Genomic DNA, 18,043 nt, shown 5'->3' with positions numbered 1-18,043 from the left:
GAACTTTATACTAGCGTTCCGAGATTTCAATGGGTACCCGTGGATTTAGGTATACAACTTAAATTGAAAAGAAATAACCCAAATAGTGTTTCTGGGAAATTCACTAGATTTGTTCAACAGGGTTATACAACTTATTCAAAATTTTAGGAATGACATTATTCAACTGTAATGCGATTTGATAATTGCACAGATAACACTACTATAATTTATATCTAAGTTTGTTGACATGGTCATCCAGTAACTTGGAGATACATGTAGTATGAAATTTGGGAGAGAGGGAGAAATGGGGTTTAACGTCCACTCAACACAAACAAGGTCATTTCGGGACTAACATATGATTTTAATTTTATTTCAATAATTCGCTTGCGCGTAAGGGTCTTTAGCAGAAACCGGAGAAAACCCAGAAGGTTGGACAGGCGACCCTACTCCTTGTCACGTACAACCGGGGATTCGAAACCACGCCAGTTGACTCAATGACAGGCCTTATGATACAGCACGCACGTGCTAACCATTCGGCCATCCAACCCCCCATGAAATTTGGGATCTTATTGTCAATCAGATTTGGAAACTGAAAGTTTGCATTTCTGTGAAAAAATATCACAGAGTTTCATATAGTTGTACAAGCATAGGATAAGAGTCTTCCACACAGACTTAATTCATCTGATTCACTAAAATATATTTGCGACAGTACCTGTAATTCAATCTATTTTTGCTGATTAACAAGTTTCTTTATTGGTGAATCACAACAAAGTAAAAGCATAATAATGTACAATAATAGAAATTGTGAAACATGAATACCAATAAACAATTCCAATTATCAAGATTAATGTAAATTTAGTGGTTTTGAGGTCAAGGTCATGGTTTTCTCACTCAAAATAATCAAATTAAGATGCTAGCTACTCGACTAGATAATACTGATTAACAATATAATAAGCAGAAACAGAAATAAAAGAATCCTTGATTGGATTTATCAATTGCCTAATTAACTGTCTGTTTTATTTTAGGAAAATGAAATCTGAAAGAGGTTTTTGAAATTAGAGAGGCCATTATCACTCAAAGAAAATAAATGTAATTGAAAAATAAGCCCATCATACAAAATAATAATCTGATACACCCAAAAATCTAAGCACTATCCTATTTAGGGTTAAGTATTTTAGACCTTAAACTGTTGGACAACCAGTATGAACTGTATATGACTTGTATCAAATCACTGTAAATTGAACATTAATTATTTGCCTCCAACGTGCTAATGCATCACTAACTTAGTTTATATGTATGGTCATCTTGTGTCCAACCTACATGTATTTAACCAGTTGGACGTTAAACTCCATTTCATTTCATTTTATTTCACTAGTTCATAGACATTTATTTTGAAGATCCAAGTCTAATGTTTTGATTTACAATTTCATGATTATGGAAGGAGAGAGAGAGAGAGAGAGAGAGAGAGAGAGAGAGAGAGAGAGAGAGTTTAATGTACACCCAACACAAACTAGGTCATTTCAGGACTAACATATGTTTTCATTTCATTTCAGTAATTCGCTTGCGTGTAGGGATCATTAGCAGTGATGTAAGTAGAATATAGTGTTGATAGACCAATATATAATAATGGACATATCATTTCTGCTTAAACAGCTGAGGTTTTACAAATTGATTCATGGACAAAATAACGCAACCATTATCCAAGTTTTAATTATTGTGTGTATCTAATAAGATAGGCCCACTCGAATCAATCTGTGTAATCAAATAGATGAATTGCAGAGTCATCAAACATCCAGCACAGCAAAATAACAGCTTGATTACCTTAAAGATTCATTATGTAAGAGCTATTGCAGGTTGTTATTTTGGCTTCAAATGTTGTAAACTATTATTTAGACAACTCTAAAGACCATCGGATTGCCAAGATTTAAACTGATTTAGAAATTTAACGATAAAATGGATAATCAAGACTTAGTCGTGATTATCATAACCGGTGCTAAGATAATAAACAATCTACACTACATCTTGTCAATACTTCAAACACTAATGACTGATTAAAATAGAGTAATATATTCACTTTTGATTATCTATTTTTGAACTGTTACACCAGGAATGGCCAGCTCTGTATCCAAATCTTACATAATGCATCTTTAATTAACTAATATTTCATTTTTTATAAAAAACTTAAATTAATTTTGTTGGAAATCTGTTAAAACAGCCTAACATTTGACATTATGATGACGAGATGGATTTGGATATTACATTCTCTCGAAATTCTAATTTTTACAAACTATGGTTTTGTGGCAACACAATTATAGTACCCTTTATAAATAAATTTCTACACAAAATACTTACCAAAAAGTCAAATACACTGAGACCCAACATTTCAAACACAATACACATGTGACCATGATAATCAAACCAGTCAAACATTTTTACACATAAACTGAAAGTAAACAATTACCATACATATATTTTATCATTTATAATGTCTGAAACAGGAATATATATAACAAAATTTCAATGTAGCTGCAAAGAAATTTAAAACTAAAGAAAATGACCATCCAGGACCAGAGAGGTTTGTGTAGTCCTTTCATTAAAATCTGCAAAAGAAAATAACCTCAAAAAACGAAACAGTAAACTTACTATTTATTTTCAGGGTCTTTTTCTTTTAACTTTTCTAAAACATTTATTTCTAGCTTGGCAGCTTCTCTGTATTTTTCCACATTTTTTATAATTTTTAACGCAAGGCGATCGCCAGTACTGAAAAATAAAATTCAAAATTTATACAATATTGCACTAAATGGAGACAAAATATTGTAAGGGGAGCATGCCTCTGACAATTCCTGCCCCCCCCCCCCTACCCCCCAGCAAACTTGCACCATAACTCATTAAAACCAGAGAATCCATGTAAGCAAATTACTCTCCAATCTATTGTTCCCAAGGAGGTTTTTTCACAATTAACAAGAAGGAAGTCTAGAATGTTTTTGTAATTGACATTTATATTAACTTCATTTTTTTAATAAAAAATATTACCATCATTAAAGCCAATATATGGTCTTATCTCATATAAAGGTCCATATTCTAGGAGTGTCAAGGTATAGCAGTCCTATATTTTATAGATGTCTATACCTTGACCAAAGAGCTTGTGTCTATCATGGAGAACTATTGTTTAGTCACACACCCAGGGTCTTATCCGTGTGCTGCTATCACAGATATTCTGTTATTCAAAAGGCTATTTAAAGGACAATATTGGTGCCAGTCATTATCACATATGTGATAGAGCTGGTTAAACACATTCCAAATATAATTTTATCTCAGAGATCATTGCTACGATAGCTGAGTAATACAGTTTTTCTGAATCGGAAGTGACAAACGCCAAAGGAAAACACGAGTCGCCTATCTATATAACTGACTGATGTGACGAATGATAACGGATATACGGGCGAATTTCTGCTCACTAATAATTCGTCACATCAGTCAGTTATATAGAGAGATGACTCGTGTTTTCCTTTGGCGTTCGTCACTTCCGATTCAGAAAACTTGTATTACTCAGCTATCGTAGCAATGATCTCTGAGATAAAATTATATTTGGAATGTGTTTAACCAGCTCTATCGCATATGTGATAATGACTGGCACCAATATTGTCCTTTAAATAGAATATATAGTAATCGATGGTGATTACAAATAATTAAAAATAAAATAAGATGATTAGATTTTTGTTGCTTATAATATTAATTCCATCAAAACTGAAACTGACTAAAGAATAAAGAAACGGATAGCAGAAAATGAAATTTGAACGCTTCACGCTTTCTAAACATCTGAAAATGCAGCAAAATAGATCCTAAATTAGATAATTTGATTTGAAACATGACTTGAAATATTTGAACAGCAAAAGCAGCATTTAATAAAACTTAATAGAAATTTGATACAGTGTGGAATTAAATAAGCCTTTATTGAAACAGACAAACATTTAAAGATGCATTATGTAAGAGCTAAATCTGACTATTGCAGGTCTTTATTTTGGCTTCAAATGTTATATAAACTATTACGGGTATTAAAACATTTATTAACATGGTTAGCTCATAATCAATGCTCTGATTTTAAGTAGACTAGAACACATTGGCCATTTAATGATTTAATTCAAAAAGAGAGAAGCGAGGCTAAGTCCCAAAAAACAAGTACCGTTGTTACGATAATAAACAGTCTATGCCACATCTTGTCAAAACTCCAAACGGTGATAAATTTGCTCAGAATAAAGTAATTTGAATGAAATTTTCAATATATTCATTTTGAACTATTAATATTATGCAGGAATGACCAGCTCTGTATCTAAATCTTACATAATGCATCTTTAATTTATTTTACAATGGTTAATTTAAAGAATGTGACATCTGAAAATAACTAAATGAACACGATCTAAAAGAAGAAAAAAACAAACAAAAAACAATCTTAGCGTGAGTCGACTGTAAACAGATTTAACCCCAATACATACAAGTAAGTACACAATCTAGATTTAGATAGACCTATGTCTAATTGTACAAACTAAATAAAGATTCTAAACCGACAAATTTTGACATCAGATGAGAGACAGCATTTGTAAAATTAGATAGATTATTTTCGGTGAATCCAGTTGCTTACCTCGTCAAAATTGTTTTTATCGTTTGAGAGGCTGCCAAAATGATTGTTCATCACTAACTGACAAAACATCATATATATCTTTATCAAGACAAAGGTGGGATATACAAAACATTATACTAATAGAAAATATAGGTCAATTGAAGACTAACATATTATTTTTTTTTTTTTTTTTTTTTGCCTTGGTTCGTGTTGGGTCCTTAATTAAGATTACAAAGAGGAAGGAAACCTTGACAATTCTGAAAAAAGTCATTTAATTGTTCATGTAAGAAAACAGGAGAGGTAATTTGAATCTGATCTGCCACAAGTATATCATTCACAGGACCATTTATGGGACCAAATAAGACTAACATAATGTAAACTTGTACATGGATTGTTGAGGAAAGGGGTTAACAAGATTTAACAAAAGTTGTTCTGAAAATTCCGATCATAAGGCCAAATTGTTAAAGAATACATCATTGGCTCTTAAGAACAGACATATTTCTGAAGAATTTTAGATACAGCACACTTATTTGATTGAATAATTGAACTTAATACATATTCAAAACAAAATTATCTTATTTATAATACCATACATTCTACCATATGTGTAAACAAAATATAGTATTCCCTGGAACCAATCAAACCACAGCTATCCTTCACTACAGCATTACAATAGTTTACAGTACCTCTTCTCAATGAGGTCAGAGGTCACATACCATACATGGTTACATTGATTCTGTGATCCAGCAACAAGTCATTATAAATCAGCTGTTCCAGTTAGTACCATTATAACCATATGTTTAGTCTCAATCAACTAGTCTCAATTATGACAATGTTTTACAATATCTGATAAAGTGCAATTGGCTTTTAAAAATAAAATATACTCTGGATTGGGGTGAAGGTTATACATTACAAACCATATGTATTTGATTAAAGATACGTTCCCAGAAAAGTATTTATCAGGTGGTTATTTCCAATAAAAGTACGGCAATTTTATACGGAAAGTATAGACACCCAATCTTACGAGAAAAATACTGGATTACCTGAAAAACACTCATGGAGTGCATACATGACAAAAAAGTAAGGGTTTCCCTAATCGGCAGCTCGATGATTAGGAATGTCTGTTGATAAGTTAGTACCATAATAACCATATGTTTAGTCTCAATCAACTAGTCTCAATTATGACAATGTTTTACAATATCTGATAAAGTGCAATTGGCTTTTAAAAATAAAATATACTCTGGATTGGGGTGAAGGTTATACATTACAAACCATATGTATTTGATTAAAGATACGTTCCCAGAAAAGTATTTATCAGGTGGTTATTTCCAATAAAAGTACGGCAATTTTATACGGAAAGTATAGACACCCAATCTTACAAGAAAAATACTGGATTCCCCGAAAAACACTCATGGAGTGCATACAGGACAAAAATGTAAGGGTTTCCCTAATCGGCAGCTCGATGATTAGGAATGTCTGTTGATAAACTTAATGAAGAGTTGGATGTAAAACACTTGCTGAGATAAAAATCACGAAAAAGAAGTGGGCAGTGGATAATCTGAGAATTTAATTAGGCTTCGATATTTATGATAAATGGATAGCGATTAAAGACAACATCGTCTTGTATATGCAATGAATTCTCCTCTGACTTCGCACCCGTTGCTAGCTAGTCTGTCAGCTAAGTCATGTGACACACACAAACATGACCTAGTTCAACAGATCTTTTACAGCAGGGGTATTCCCTCGCGTAAAGTGTTTTGAGAAGGATTTGATGCAAAATTTTGATGGATTAATTAGTTGGAATATGTTTTTAGTCCAAATACATCAAATCACCCAGTTTGTACATGGGAACGTATTGAACATGAAATAAAATGGGATTCTATGTCCTATTTTTCTGAACCAACTGGGTTAATGAAGACAGGGAATACGATGTGCAGTGGCTATGAGGAAAATTTTCCCTGGACAGTGATATTTCCACCTGCTCTTTATCGAATTCCAATTGGCAATGGATATTTTACAGGCAACCCAACATATTCACAGGACCTCGCTTTTCTGTTCCATCGGAACAGTCAGATAATGTTCCTTGCCAGGCCCTCCGGTTCCAGCACAATTGACAAGAGGAAATTATGCCGAAAAATGCTGAGGAACTTTCTCTGTGAGCCAGTGCCTGATTACAGGTTGAAATGGGAGTGCTATACAGTCTACAGCGCCAAAAACAAATAAAGAGTGCATTATCATTAGTCACAGCATGGGGGCAACAATTATCACCTTCTGCCATTCGATTAGTAATCTAATATTAACAGAATATATACTATCATAGGTAAATCTAGTTAATACATATGGTAGATATAAAACCGGTGATAGTCTGAAGAGTGGAAGATTACATTTATAATGGAAGTGAGCCAAACTGGTCAACAAACACCGCCTACATCACTACATTCTTACACACTCTTAGACAAACATATACATCTTAATTCATTCAATTACTTACTACTACACATTTATGTCTCTTAATATATTTATTCTCAATGGATACAATGTCTGACTGAAGAAATAATAGTAATAGATTGTCTCACATAGTGGGCATCCATTTCAGAAGTATCGATCAAACAAGGAAATTAAATTCAGTTCTTTTTTTTTTTTTAAATTATTGCTGTTCTATAACAGACTGCTTTATTTAATCTAATATGTTCTGACACAGTGACATATCTAAAATGTCTTCCTTTCTCACATTTCTGCGTACTAGGTCCTATACTTGAGTCTTGGCTGTATACAATCATGGTGTTGGGCCCCGGGCATCACCAAACCTATGAATGCCACTAGATAGTTTTTTTTCATATGCTGTACAGTGTACATGTGTTTTTTTCATATGCTGTACAGTTTACATATATGTACCTTTAATTCTTTATTTTGTGTCCATCTGACATGTTGCCTCATAAAATGACATTCAGATGACCTTTGACTCCAGTAAGAGCTGGCCAATGAACAGGTTTAGAATATTTTATGTGAAGGAAAGATAGCTGCATGTTGATTGAATGTTTACTTGTGGAGTTTATTTTACACATAAAGATAACGACATGACATGTAATTTCAGATATTGTCTGGATTTGGAATGAGGTTTTACTGTGGGTAATTCTTTTTTCCTAAGGCTTAGTATACCACATATTTTAGACAATTTGTTGCCCTGACTGTTGAACTACCAAAGATTGGAATATGGAACAAAATTCAAGATACATATTGGATATATATCAAATGTAGAGATACTCAATCTTACTAGAAAAATACTGGAATCCCTGAAAACTATGGGGCACCCACTGGACAAAAATATAAGGGTGTCACTAACTGGGCCTGTCTGTTAGAGTGACTTTTTATATGTTGATCTAATGGTTGTGAGAATATTGAGATGAGAGACTTGAACGTTTTACTTTTTCTGCAAACCCATAGACACACACTCTTACCTATCTTATTTATATCTCATGCCACCCACTACATATCAAAAACAAGGGACCCTACAGTCAATTTCCGAGACTCAAACGCATCTGCTCGCACCCTGCAGACTACACTTAACATGCAGATGACCTTGTAAATTACTATCTTCAACAAGTTTACCACAGAGATATATAATCCAATCAAATCAATCCAAGCCAATATAATTACAGGAAAACTCTTCTACACACAAAAATAAAACCTAAGAACAACAAACGTCCAGTCTTTATAACGGATTATAATCCCACTTCGGTACACATCCGCAAGATCATTCAGGATATTGGCATATCCTCCATAGCTCGAACGATTGCCTCAGGGCTCCCCCCCCCACCCCGAACCATGCCTTACAGCTTACAGATGAAATCCATCCCTCAAAGATCTTTTAACCTCAACCACCATTAGGAACCTCACACCTAATGGGAAATGTTATGCCTATTTAGACTCCATCTGTAACTTGCCTCAATGCCAATATTGCAAAATGCTAAACTCAAGACCACATTCTGTTCTAGTCAAACTAGCAAATCATATAAATGTCTCAACAACTTGACTTACCAAAGTAAAAATTTAATCTACTTGCAATCTATGCCATAAACAATATGTAGGCAAAACCAAAAGATTGCTCCGCATTAGGCTAAAGGAACACTATGCTGATATTACCCATAAGAGAGACACCCTAGTTGCGACTCACTTGTACTTACTGAGACACGCCAGTCAAAATCTAGACTATCAAATAATTAAACAACTTGGTACCAACCCTGACCTCTCAAAATTTACTACCAATAGATGCACCATTGAACTTCATTGGATTATACGATTGAAAACTTTCAACGACAAAATCTGAACTTGGGCATCCCCCCATTTATTTTCTTTGTTATAATAATGACAAATAGAATCTAAAGCGGATTTGTAGGAGGTTGACAGGGGGTGGGGGCTCCTAGTGCATCCCAGGTCCTTAACATTGGACAGGTTTTGTCCAATAGTTTTCATATTGTGTTGTAAAAAGTAATAGAACAGAGCACCATGCATACAATTAATGTGTAACGCAACTGCAGTCACTTATACATACATCTAGCTGTGGAACAGTTCCTGTTGCTAACTTTTGGATCAACTCCAAGCATGAGTAACCCATTTGTTATAATCAGGATAAATTCTATGCAAATGTCTAAAATTATATTTAAATTCACAGGCGATTGCACATTCTAACTATTTATCATAGAGTTACACTAAACATTCTCTTTCAATTAATAAATAAATGTTTCAATTCCCAAAATACTACCGGCAATGAAACGTAAGCTCATAAAACTATTATGCATGAATATATATGAATTTTTGTGGAAAGTTTGGACTTCAGAAGTACAGGCAGCAACATATTTTTCTCCTTTTATATAAATAATTACAACAGTTCTATGAAAGACAATTACTCACTTTTAATTATGGTTAGAAATGATAAAATCATTGCACAAACATAGCTCTGATCTTATTGAAATTTTGTGATTATCCGAAGACGAAATAAACCACAATAAAATTTGCTAATTGTTCTCAGTAGAACAGTTTTGATCATTTTAATTTGTTCAATTACTAAATGCCTCTTAAACAGTAACGTACAACTTCCAATATGTAAGAGAAACAAGATGGCAAACATCCAAATACTATAAAAACCTCCTACCAACGTATATCGGTAATTATGACTACTATTTTACATGTTTATAATTTAAATATAATTGACAATTATTGCCTCATTACTATCCATATGGGACCTCACTAAAACAAGATTTACTATAAGGTGGATTCCCATTATACTGACTGGATACTGGAGTAAGCATTATCTCTATAAAGGAAACCCTTGTATAATGAATATATACAGGTTTTGCTATATAACATATTTATAACCAGCCAGTGGATACATCATGGCTATACATATCATATATAGAGTGCATTTTATCAGAAATATCTGATGCTTCTTCATTTCATCAAACAACATCACATAAATTTTAAAAAGATAAAAAGACTGGATGCTAAATGTAATTTCTATATTGTTCCCAAAAAATCCTTTAAGGAAATGGTGAGCTATATGAAACGACAGAATGGCACTGACTGTCGGATAACATCAAGTCCCAAAGTGCTATGGTATTCATGGAACTGTATGTGCTAGCCTTTAGATTTCCATACTGCAGTTTGTACTGTACATGTACACAAGATCCTTTTACAGTACAGATGTATTTTATTTAGGATATGTCTGTTGGGTGTGTTATGCAAGTACATGTACTCTAGATGTAGTCTACACAATGATATGAAAGCGCTGAAAGTCAAACATAACACATCACAACCAGTCAAAACCATTAGTCAAAATACAATAAACTAAATTGACAATAACGCATGAAATTGTGAAAATGTTAAGTGATATCTGGTAATGCTGATCACACATTGGCACCTAGAAATGGACACAAATGGGTCACAACGCATGTAATAATATAATATGAATGTATATAAACTGATTTACATTCAATCGTTTCTGTTTTACTGTAATGTCTAATCAGTTATGTTCGGCGAATTACGTGAAGAATACAAATTGAATATCAGTCTTTGGCTTCATTACAAATGGCTTTCGAAAGCATTCTGGCACATGATTCGTGTGCCAATTTTAAAATTCTGATTTTGTCTTAAATATTAAATATCAAAAGCCCATCAATGTTGATTTAAATTGACCAATAAGTCATGTTTTCAATGTGGAAGACAATGGATGATATTAAGTTAGAGACTTGGTTCCTTTAAAACTAATGTAATCTGATCTGTTTTTTGTCTATGAAATACTTTCAGATATTAATTCAATGAAATAAACTAATAGTCAAAAACAAACAAAATGATCAAGTTCTACAGTTTCCAGGTCATCTCAATTGAACATTCAATCAACATTTGGATGGTTAAGATTAAGAATATTCAAATAGTAAAATCTACATTCAGTGTGACCATTGGTTTCTAGTGGTCCCGGTCATGACTAATAGCATTAAGTTCATTGCATTTCAAAAGTAAGCTAAAACAATGTGAAGGGTTAATGTGGTCTACCCTACCATAAGTTATTGATCCTCATTTTTATATTAACTTGAGTCTAGGGTTAGGATTCACATATATCAATCCATCAGGGGTGAACTAACTAAGTTAATCATAATATAGCATTATGGAACAGATCCAATACATGATTAACTGTAAGTACTTCTTTTCTGACAAAAATTATTAATATTCATCAACTCTCACTGGATAGATAATTTCATCAATGTAAATATTAAAGATGCATTCCTTTCCCAACTGGGACTGTAATCATGCTGCAATTCATTTTACGATATGGGAAATATATGAGTAACAATTTAATGGACTACAAGATAATATTGTGTATAATGGATAGGCACTTCCCTACCTCACCCAATAAAATTCAATGGGTTATAAACCCACTTGCCCGGTTAGATCAAGCTGAATGTCTTCAAAAAGCAGAAATTGACAGGTTGTTGACAGGTCAATTATAATTTTAGTTTTCCCATTTATTAAAATAAACTTTTTTATCATATAGTTTTAATAAGATATACAAAAAAAAAAATACTAACTTCTGTAGATCCTTGCATTCTGCAACTTTTCCAAAAGTTCCTTCTCCTAAAGTACCGACTATTTCATCTAAAATAAAAACATTTCATAATCTTACAACCATATTTTTACTTATATATAATGCAAATGTATATTTAACAAAGGCCTTGAGGTGGGGAGGATAGAATGGGGGACATGCTTATCAATGCTTTTTTTTTCTAGAACCGTGTTGTTTGTTCTGTGAAAGTTATTCTACTGTCATATCTTCTATGCATGTTATTCCTTTTCATGCTTGGGAATGATTCCAATAGCAGTTTGAAGAGCTAAAATACCCATTTATGCACAGGTCTCCAAATGCACCTAAAAAACAATGTCTGGAGTAGGCATTTTAAATTATATTCTCTAGAGCTCAATGATATCAACTTATTCTTAATTTGTCTTTATGTTTATGAATTCCTTACATTATTTATACATATTATTGTGTTTTAACACATTTAACTGTTTTTGTCTGTTTAGAAATTTTATGCTTTTCGTTAGATTTAATGATTATTCTAAAATCCAATAATAAGATGTTAACATTTCTCAGACTATGTACAATAAAAAGTTTTACCAAACAGCATATCGGTGCAAAAATTATTTATCCTATTACCTCAAGGGCTCCTACTTTCTCATGATTTCATTTTTTTTATTGTTGCTCTCGAACTGGCCAGTTAACGACTGAAGGATAACTCATTTCTATCTATTTTGGTTTTAGAATTAAATTATCATCTAAAGAACACTTTATCAGTCTTTAATTTTGTTAAATTTGAATAATAGTATATCCACGGTTTTAAAGATGACTTTCTAAAAATGGCTAATATTGAAATTACGTTCCTCCAATTACTTTAGCTTTGTGTTTGTTGGGTTAACCTAGTTGTAAAATGAATCGGACAGTTCTGTATCACGACCGGATGCTTGTTTTAAATCATACCAAATCAAAGACATTTATTGATTGACCATAGAATTAACTCCTATCTTGACGTCTCAAGATTTCACCATTTCATCCTCCTCCGCTTTTATTTTCTTTCACTATAGCTATCGTATTTAGGTGAATGTGTCGATCAATGTCTATTTGGATATCAAGATGTCGATTTTATCTTCTTTTTTTATTATCAGAAGTAAAGTTACTCAAGTGTTTACGATTAATGATTATTCTTTTTGATCATGACTATATTGAAATCTTCGTTAACAACATTACGTAGACTAAGAAATTTACAATTCAAATCTGAACTTTGATAAAACAAAATATATTTTGATGAAAAATCTGACATGCAAAATCATACTGAGAGAAATCAAAAGAATATCTATCGAGTTTCTGTCTTATCCTTTTTTTTATGTGCAGTTCAAAAACTCATGTGTAATGATTTTCTCAATATATATGTTCTAGATCAATATTATTAGTATAATTTCTTCAGATTTGAATTCTAGATCAAACAGTTCTCATCAAAGTGGGCAAAATATTTTGGACAACTGCTTTATTTTCATTTTTTCACCTCTTTTAATTATCAATAGTATCAATGTTCATTTTGTATGCAGTTTTATGTCAGTAAATTGTGTATAATTTGCCACAATTATAAAGAGATCTAATATATTATCATTTGGATATTAATTTTAGATTAAATTCATTTTAGATGATATAAGGTCAGTTTAGATGATATATCAGAGAGATAACCCCAAAAATACTTCCATTTTTTAAATTTAAAAATTGATCAAAAGCATTAATAAGCATGTATTATGAAACAAAACAAAGGGAGGCAATAAATAGATATTTAAGAACAAGTTGCATTACTTGTATTAAAGTCCTTAAGTTCTGCTGGTGTGTTGTACCGATGAATGGGGCTTAGAGGGTGGGGAAGGGGACTTTTCGGATGGTTGATATAAAAAAAGAATGAATACATTAGTGGTTATGATATCAGATATAATGCAATATCATCAATAATATGCAAATTACTGCATATAAAAATATATAAATTAATATAAAAGTAAACCAAAAAAAAATTTGAAAAAAAAAAAAAAAAAAAAAAAAAAAAACATAACATGAGGATAAAGAGCCTATCTAAACATTACGAAATTTGTGTACATCGTGCTTGTAGAATATCTCCTTGACGATATATAAGATGGCCGTCAATATCATCTTCCACAGAGGGCGCTCTTTCTCCACTGTTTTTCCTGTCCTGTTATTTTCATCCCATCAACACATCAGATTCAGCACCATATTTCAAGCACCATAGGTCACACAATTTCATCAATTCAGGACCAGTGATTGTTGTTGTATTTTCATTCGTTTGTGTTCAGAGTGGAAGGTAGCCATGGCGATATGCGATAGAATAAGGGGGGGAACACGGTAAAGATCGTGTCATATTTTTCACAACAATGCATCAAATTAAATTTTTACTCAAGTATTCATAATCGTGACAGTGAAAATATAATTTACGTTACATTCTTAATATTTAATTTAGTTATTTCATTATTAAATTATATTTAATATAATATAATATTTAGTTTAAATTAGATAAAATTTTATTCCTTGTGAAACATTGATTGGATTTAATAAAGAATTATAAAGTATATAAAAACATTTGTCAAGAGACCTCTTAATATGAAATGATACCACCATATGTCCAACTGTTAACCAAGGTAACATATTTTATTATAAACAAATCCATAAATATTCCCTTTAATTTGTTTATGAATTAAACACCGAAAACAACTGATTTAAATATAGATTTGGTATATAAGTAGGTTTCCAGAATATTCAAATACGTAAATTGTCTAGAAACTTAGAAATTAGCCTATTAACTTCTAAAATAAACCTAGTCCTGACAATAACCAAAATCGTTGCCAAAAATTCTAAGCAGACGTCATTACCAAACTATCCACCTACTTTCCCATAAATCAATTCATACCATTGCATCTCAATTTTTTAACCTTTAAAACACAGATCAACACCACAAAAGAACAAGAACAAATCAAATAAACTATATTTCTTTTTGAAAATCAATGTGTTTTCAAAATAAGTTAGTCACAAGTAAATTAGTGATCCAACTTCTGTTTTTTTGGGGTTTTTTTTTTTTACATCTACACAAAATTGTTAAACCTACTAAATTGAGAATATGAATGAATGAATGAGGTTTAATGTAATACTTTTCTCCACCAACCAGACAGGCATATGGGATGCAGTGTGCTATGATGCTAATTTTTCTTGGACAATAGTTGAATTCCAAGTGTAAAGGGTTCCAGGTGAATTCCAATTGTGTAAAGGGTTCTATCATTTATGCCAATATGTACATGGGATCTCAATTTTCAGTACCATCCAAAAGACTATAGCTAGACACCGTACCTTGCTAGGCCCTTGCTTTTCCATGATCCAAATGATGCAGCACTGCTGACAAATCGGAACCAGATATGAAGAATACTGATGATTCTTTTTGGCCTATGCAGGTGTCAGTATGATTTTTAGAAGTGAACTCACTGTGAAGCTCATAAAACTTTTTGAGATTGGTTTCCATGTTAATACTTTTATTCATGAAAATGTCTTCCTTATCAAAATCAAGAATGGGTTTTATTATCTGAAATGATTTGTACTTTTCTGAAATTGATTTTTTTGGGGGTTGTATTTGGATAATGACAGAAAGCTAGTCATTTCTGCCCAGATATATCACTTCAAATCTATGGCTTCATTCACACACATTTACCCAACCTTTTTAATGTGTATTTTTTATATATGACTAATAATTTATGTACACAGTGCCAAATAAAAGCTTGGTAATTCATTAAACCAGCGTCTGCTACAGAGAAATGAAATGGGATTTAATGTCCTAATTTGATGTCCAAGCTATTATTTCACCCAAGAATTGTGCCAAAGATTTCCTCAATCAAACAAAGTTCATGAGAAAATGGAAATTTCCCAGCACCACAGATGGGAAATTTCACCCAGGATTATTTCCCTGCCAACTTTGAATCCAAATACTTTTTTGCTCATATAGAAAATGGATTATTCTCCTAAACTTTACTTCAATGTCTTGAATGAAATAATTGAAATAATGACTGAGTTGAAGGTACTAAATCAAAATATTTAGTTCAGGTAGAAATATATTCAACAGCTGAGTGAGTGGGAAGATAGAAAGAGTGAAAGTTTAGACAAATGGTAATTGGATATGATTCTACCATCTGTCTATTTTATTCTTCACACTCATCTTATCAACTGCTACCATCAGTCTATTTTAGTCACAATACCTTCTCTATCTACCTAGTATACAGAGTATATTACTTTATTACATACAGACTGTAAACAATCCACATGTAATACATATGTTCAATGTATACACAGAAGTTGAAGAAGGTTGTAGAGCACGTAATATCAATATTACATTAAATTACACGAGTCTCCATGAAAATTATTGGCAATTTATTATTTTACATTTACTGGATTAAAACCGTGTTGCAAATGGAGAAAAAGTCAGCTGATGACATAGTTTTATTTTTTTGATATCCTGTAACCATTTTCAAATTATTGGTAATTTATAATTTTATATTTACTTGATTAAAATCTCTTAAAGATGGGTTCCCAGAAAAGTTTTTATCGGGTGGTTATTTCCAATAAAAGTATGGCAATTTTGGTATATATGGAAAGTAGAGATATCCAATCTTACTAGAAAAATACTGGATTCCCCGAAAAACACTCATGGAGCGTATACAGGACAAAAATGTAAGGGTTCCCCTAATCAACAGCCCGACGATTAAGTGTTTCTGCACCCTTGATGTCAAAGGTTGATAAACTTTATGAAGAGTTACACGTACAACACTTTCAGAGATAAAAATGACGGAAAAAGACGCGGGTAGTGGATAATCTGAGAATTTAATTAGGATTCGATATTTGTAATAAATAGTAAGCGATTAAAGACAACATCGTCTTATGTATGCAATGAATTCTCCTCTGATTTGCAAGACGTGACGTAAACATGACCTGGTTTGATCGAATATTAATATCAGGGCATTCCTTCGCAATTACAATGTTTGAGAAGGATTTGAAGCATAATTATGACAAATTAATTAGTTTGAATATGTTTTTAGTCCATATATACCATTAAATCACCCAGTTTGTACGAGGGAACCCATCTTTAAACCACAAAAGTCAGGTGATGACATTTTTTCTTTAATATCCAGTAATGATTTTTTTAAGTACCACTTGGATTTGGTGAATGCAATAAAGGTAATTTGAACAGTAATTATCAAGAATTCCATAAATTTTTACGTAATTTTTATCCAGTGAACTTATTACTTATCATTCACAGAGCATAACGTTAAGCTCCAAATTTCTTAATTACTACTTTTCTTATAACAAGGAATCGGAAGGAAAAAGAGTTTGCTTAATCTTTGTTCCGCTACTTAGTGTAAATGATCATCAACATTTGAAACAAATCTGCAGAATGAAGACGACACACCGAAAATGTAGCCTACATTATCATATCATTACACATAATGGGAAAAGACATTACAATTTAATCTAAGTCAATGAATTAATAGTTTTGAAGATGTTAATACATGTGGAAAAATTGTAAGACTTTACTTTTAATTACAAGTAATCTGAGAAGCAAGAAATGAATAAATATGTAAGTGGTTTCCTTTTCCTACTATCTTATTATATAACATTAAACATATATAGACTGTGGAGGTAATTAATTAGTGGTAGGCTTCAGCTTAACATATCAATTTACATGTAACAATGACAGAGACAGAAGAATGATCATTAATCCACTTTGTGAAATTCAATCCATTTGTCACCTAAATTAATGTTTGGATTTAAAGGAGCTAAGTCTTTTTACTACTTATCAAGATAAAACAATATAACAGCTGTCTATTTTGACCAAAATCAAAGAAAATTTGCTCATTTAAATTTAAAACATTGATTTAGTTTTCATCATTCAACAGCGTTTGATCAGAAATGAGACTAAATAGTGAATAGACCAATATTCTAGAAAATATTGGTATGCTCACTAATTTTATATCATGTCTGACAATTGGTCCATTACTTTTCCAAAATTCACAATCAGGTCCTGGCTTACACTGATATTACCGGAACCATATAACCAGAACCAAATAGAATCGGACCAATGTTTATGTTCAAACTGACTGGCTTAGAATTCATGTAAGACAAAATGGATTATTCTGCAATATGCCACATAAAAAGTATTCTGTAAATATATAATTATCATAAAATTCAAATCGGTGATATCCTGCAACGCTCTAGTGTACAATCATCACCTTTTTATTAAGTATCTACACAGACCTTTAACTAGGGATTCTACTTGGCCTATATGCACCCCAAAACAATCATCTAAAGTACAT

The 18,043-nt window shown here is 32.0% G+C and overlaps 1 protein-coding gene across 3 annotated transcripts in view; it reads right to left on the bottom strand.

Annotated features, from left to right (window-relative positions):
- LOC126809517 (probable serine/threonine-protein kinase dyrk1) overlaps nt 1-18,043 on the bottom strand; it is a 63,709-nt gene that overhangs the window by 15,847 nt on the left and 29,819 nt on the right. For 2 of the 3 annotated variants that reach the window (XM_056103132.1, XM_056103133.1), the window contains 4 exons: nt 13,776-13,869; nt 11,680-11,746; nt 2,623-2,739; nt 2,332-2,422 (listed from right to left, as the gene is read on the bottom strand). In XM_056103132.1, the coding sequence (XP_055959107.1) occupies nt 2,332-2,422; nt 2,623-2,739; nt 11,680-11,746; nt 13,776-13,869 (369 nt within the window). The remainder of the gene's footprint in view (nt 1-2,331; nt 2,423-2,622; nt 2,740-11,679; nt 11,747-13,775; nt 13,870-18,043) is intronic. The other variant, XM_056103136.1, reaches the window with a different exon arrangement.

The sequence above is a fragment of the Patella vulgata genome, chromosome 1 (genome assembly GCF_932274485.2).
Source record: "Patella vulgata chromosome 1, xgPatVulg1.2, whole genome shotgun sequence".
Taxonomy (NCBI): Eukaryota; Metazoa; Mollusca; class Gastropoda; family Patellidae; genus Patella; species Patella vulgata.
This window is presented reverse-complemented; position numbering and strand designations above follow the sequence as displayed.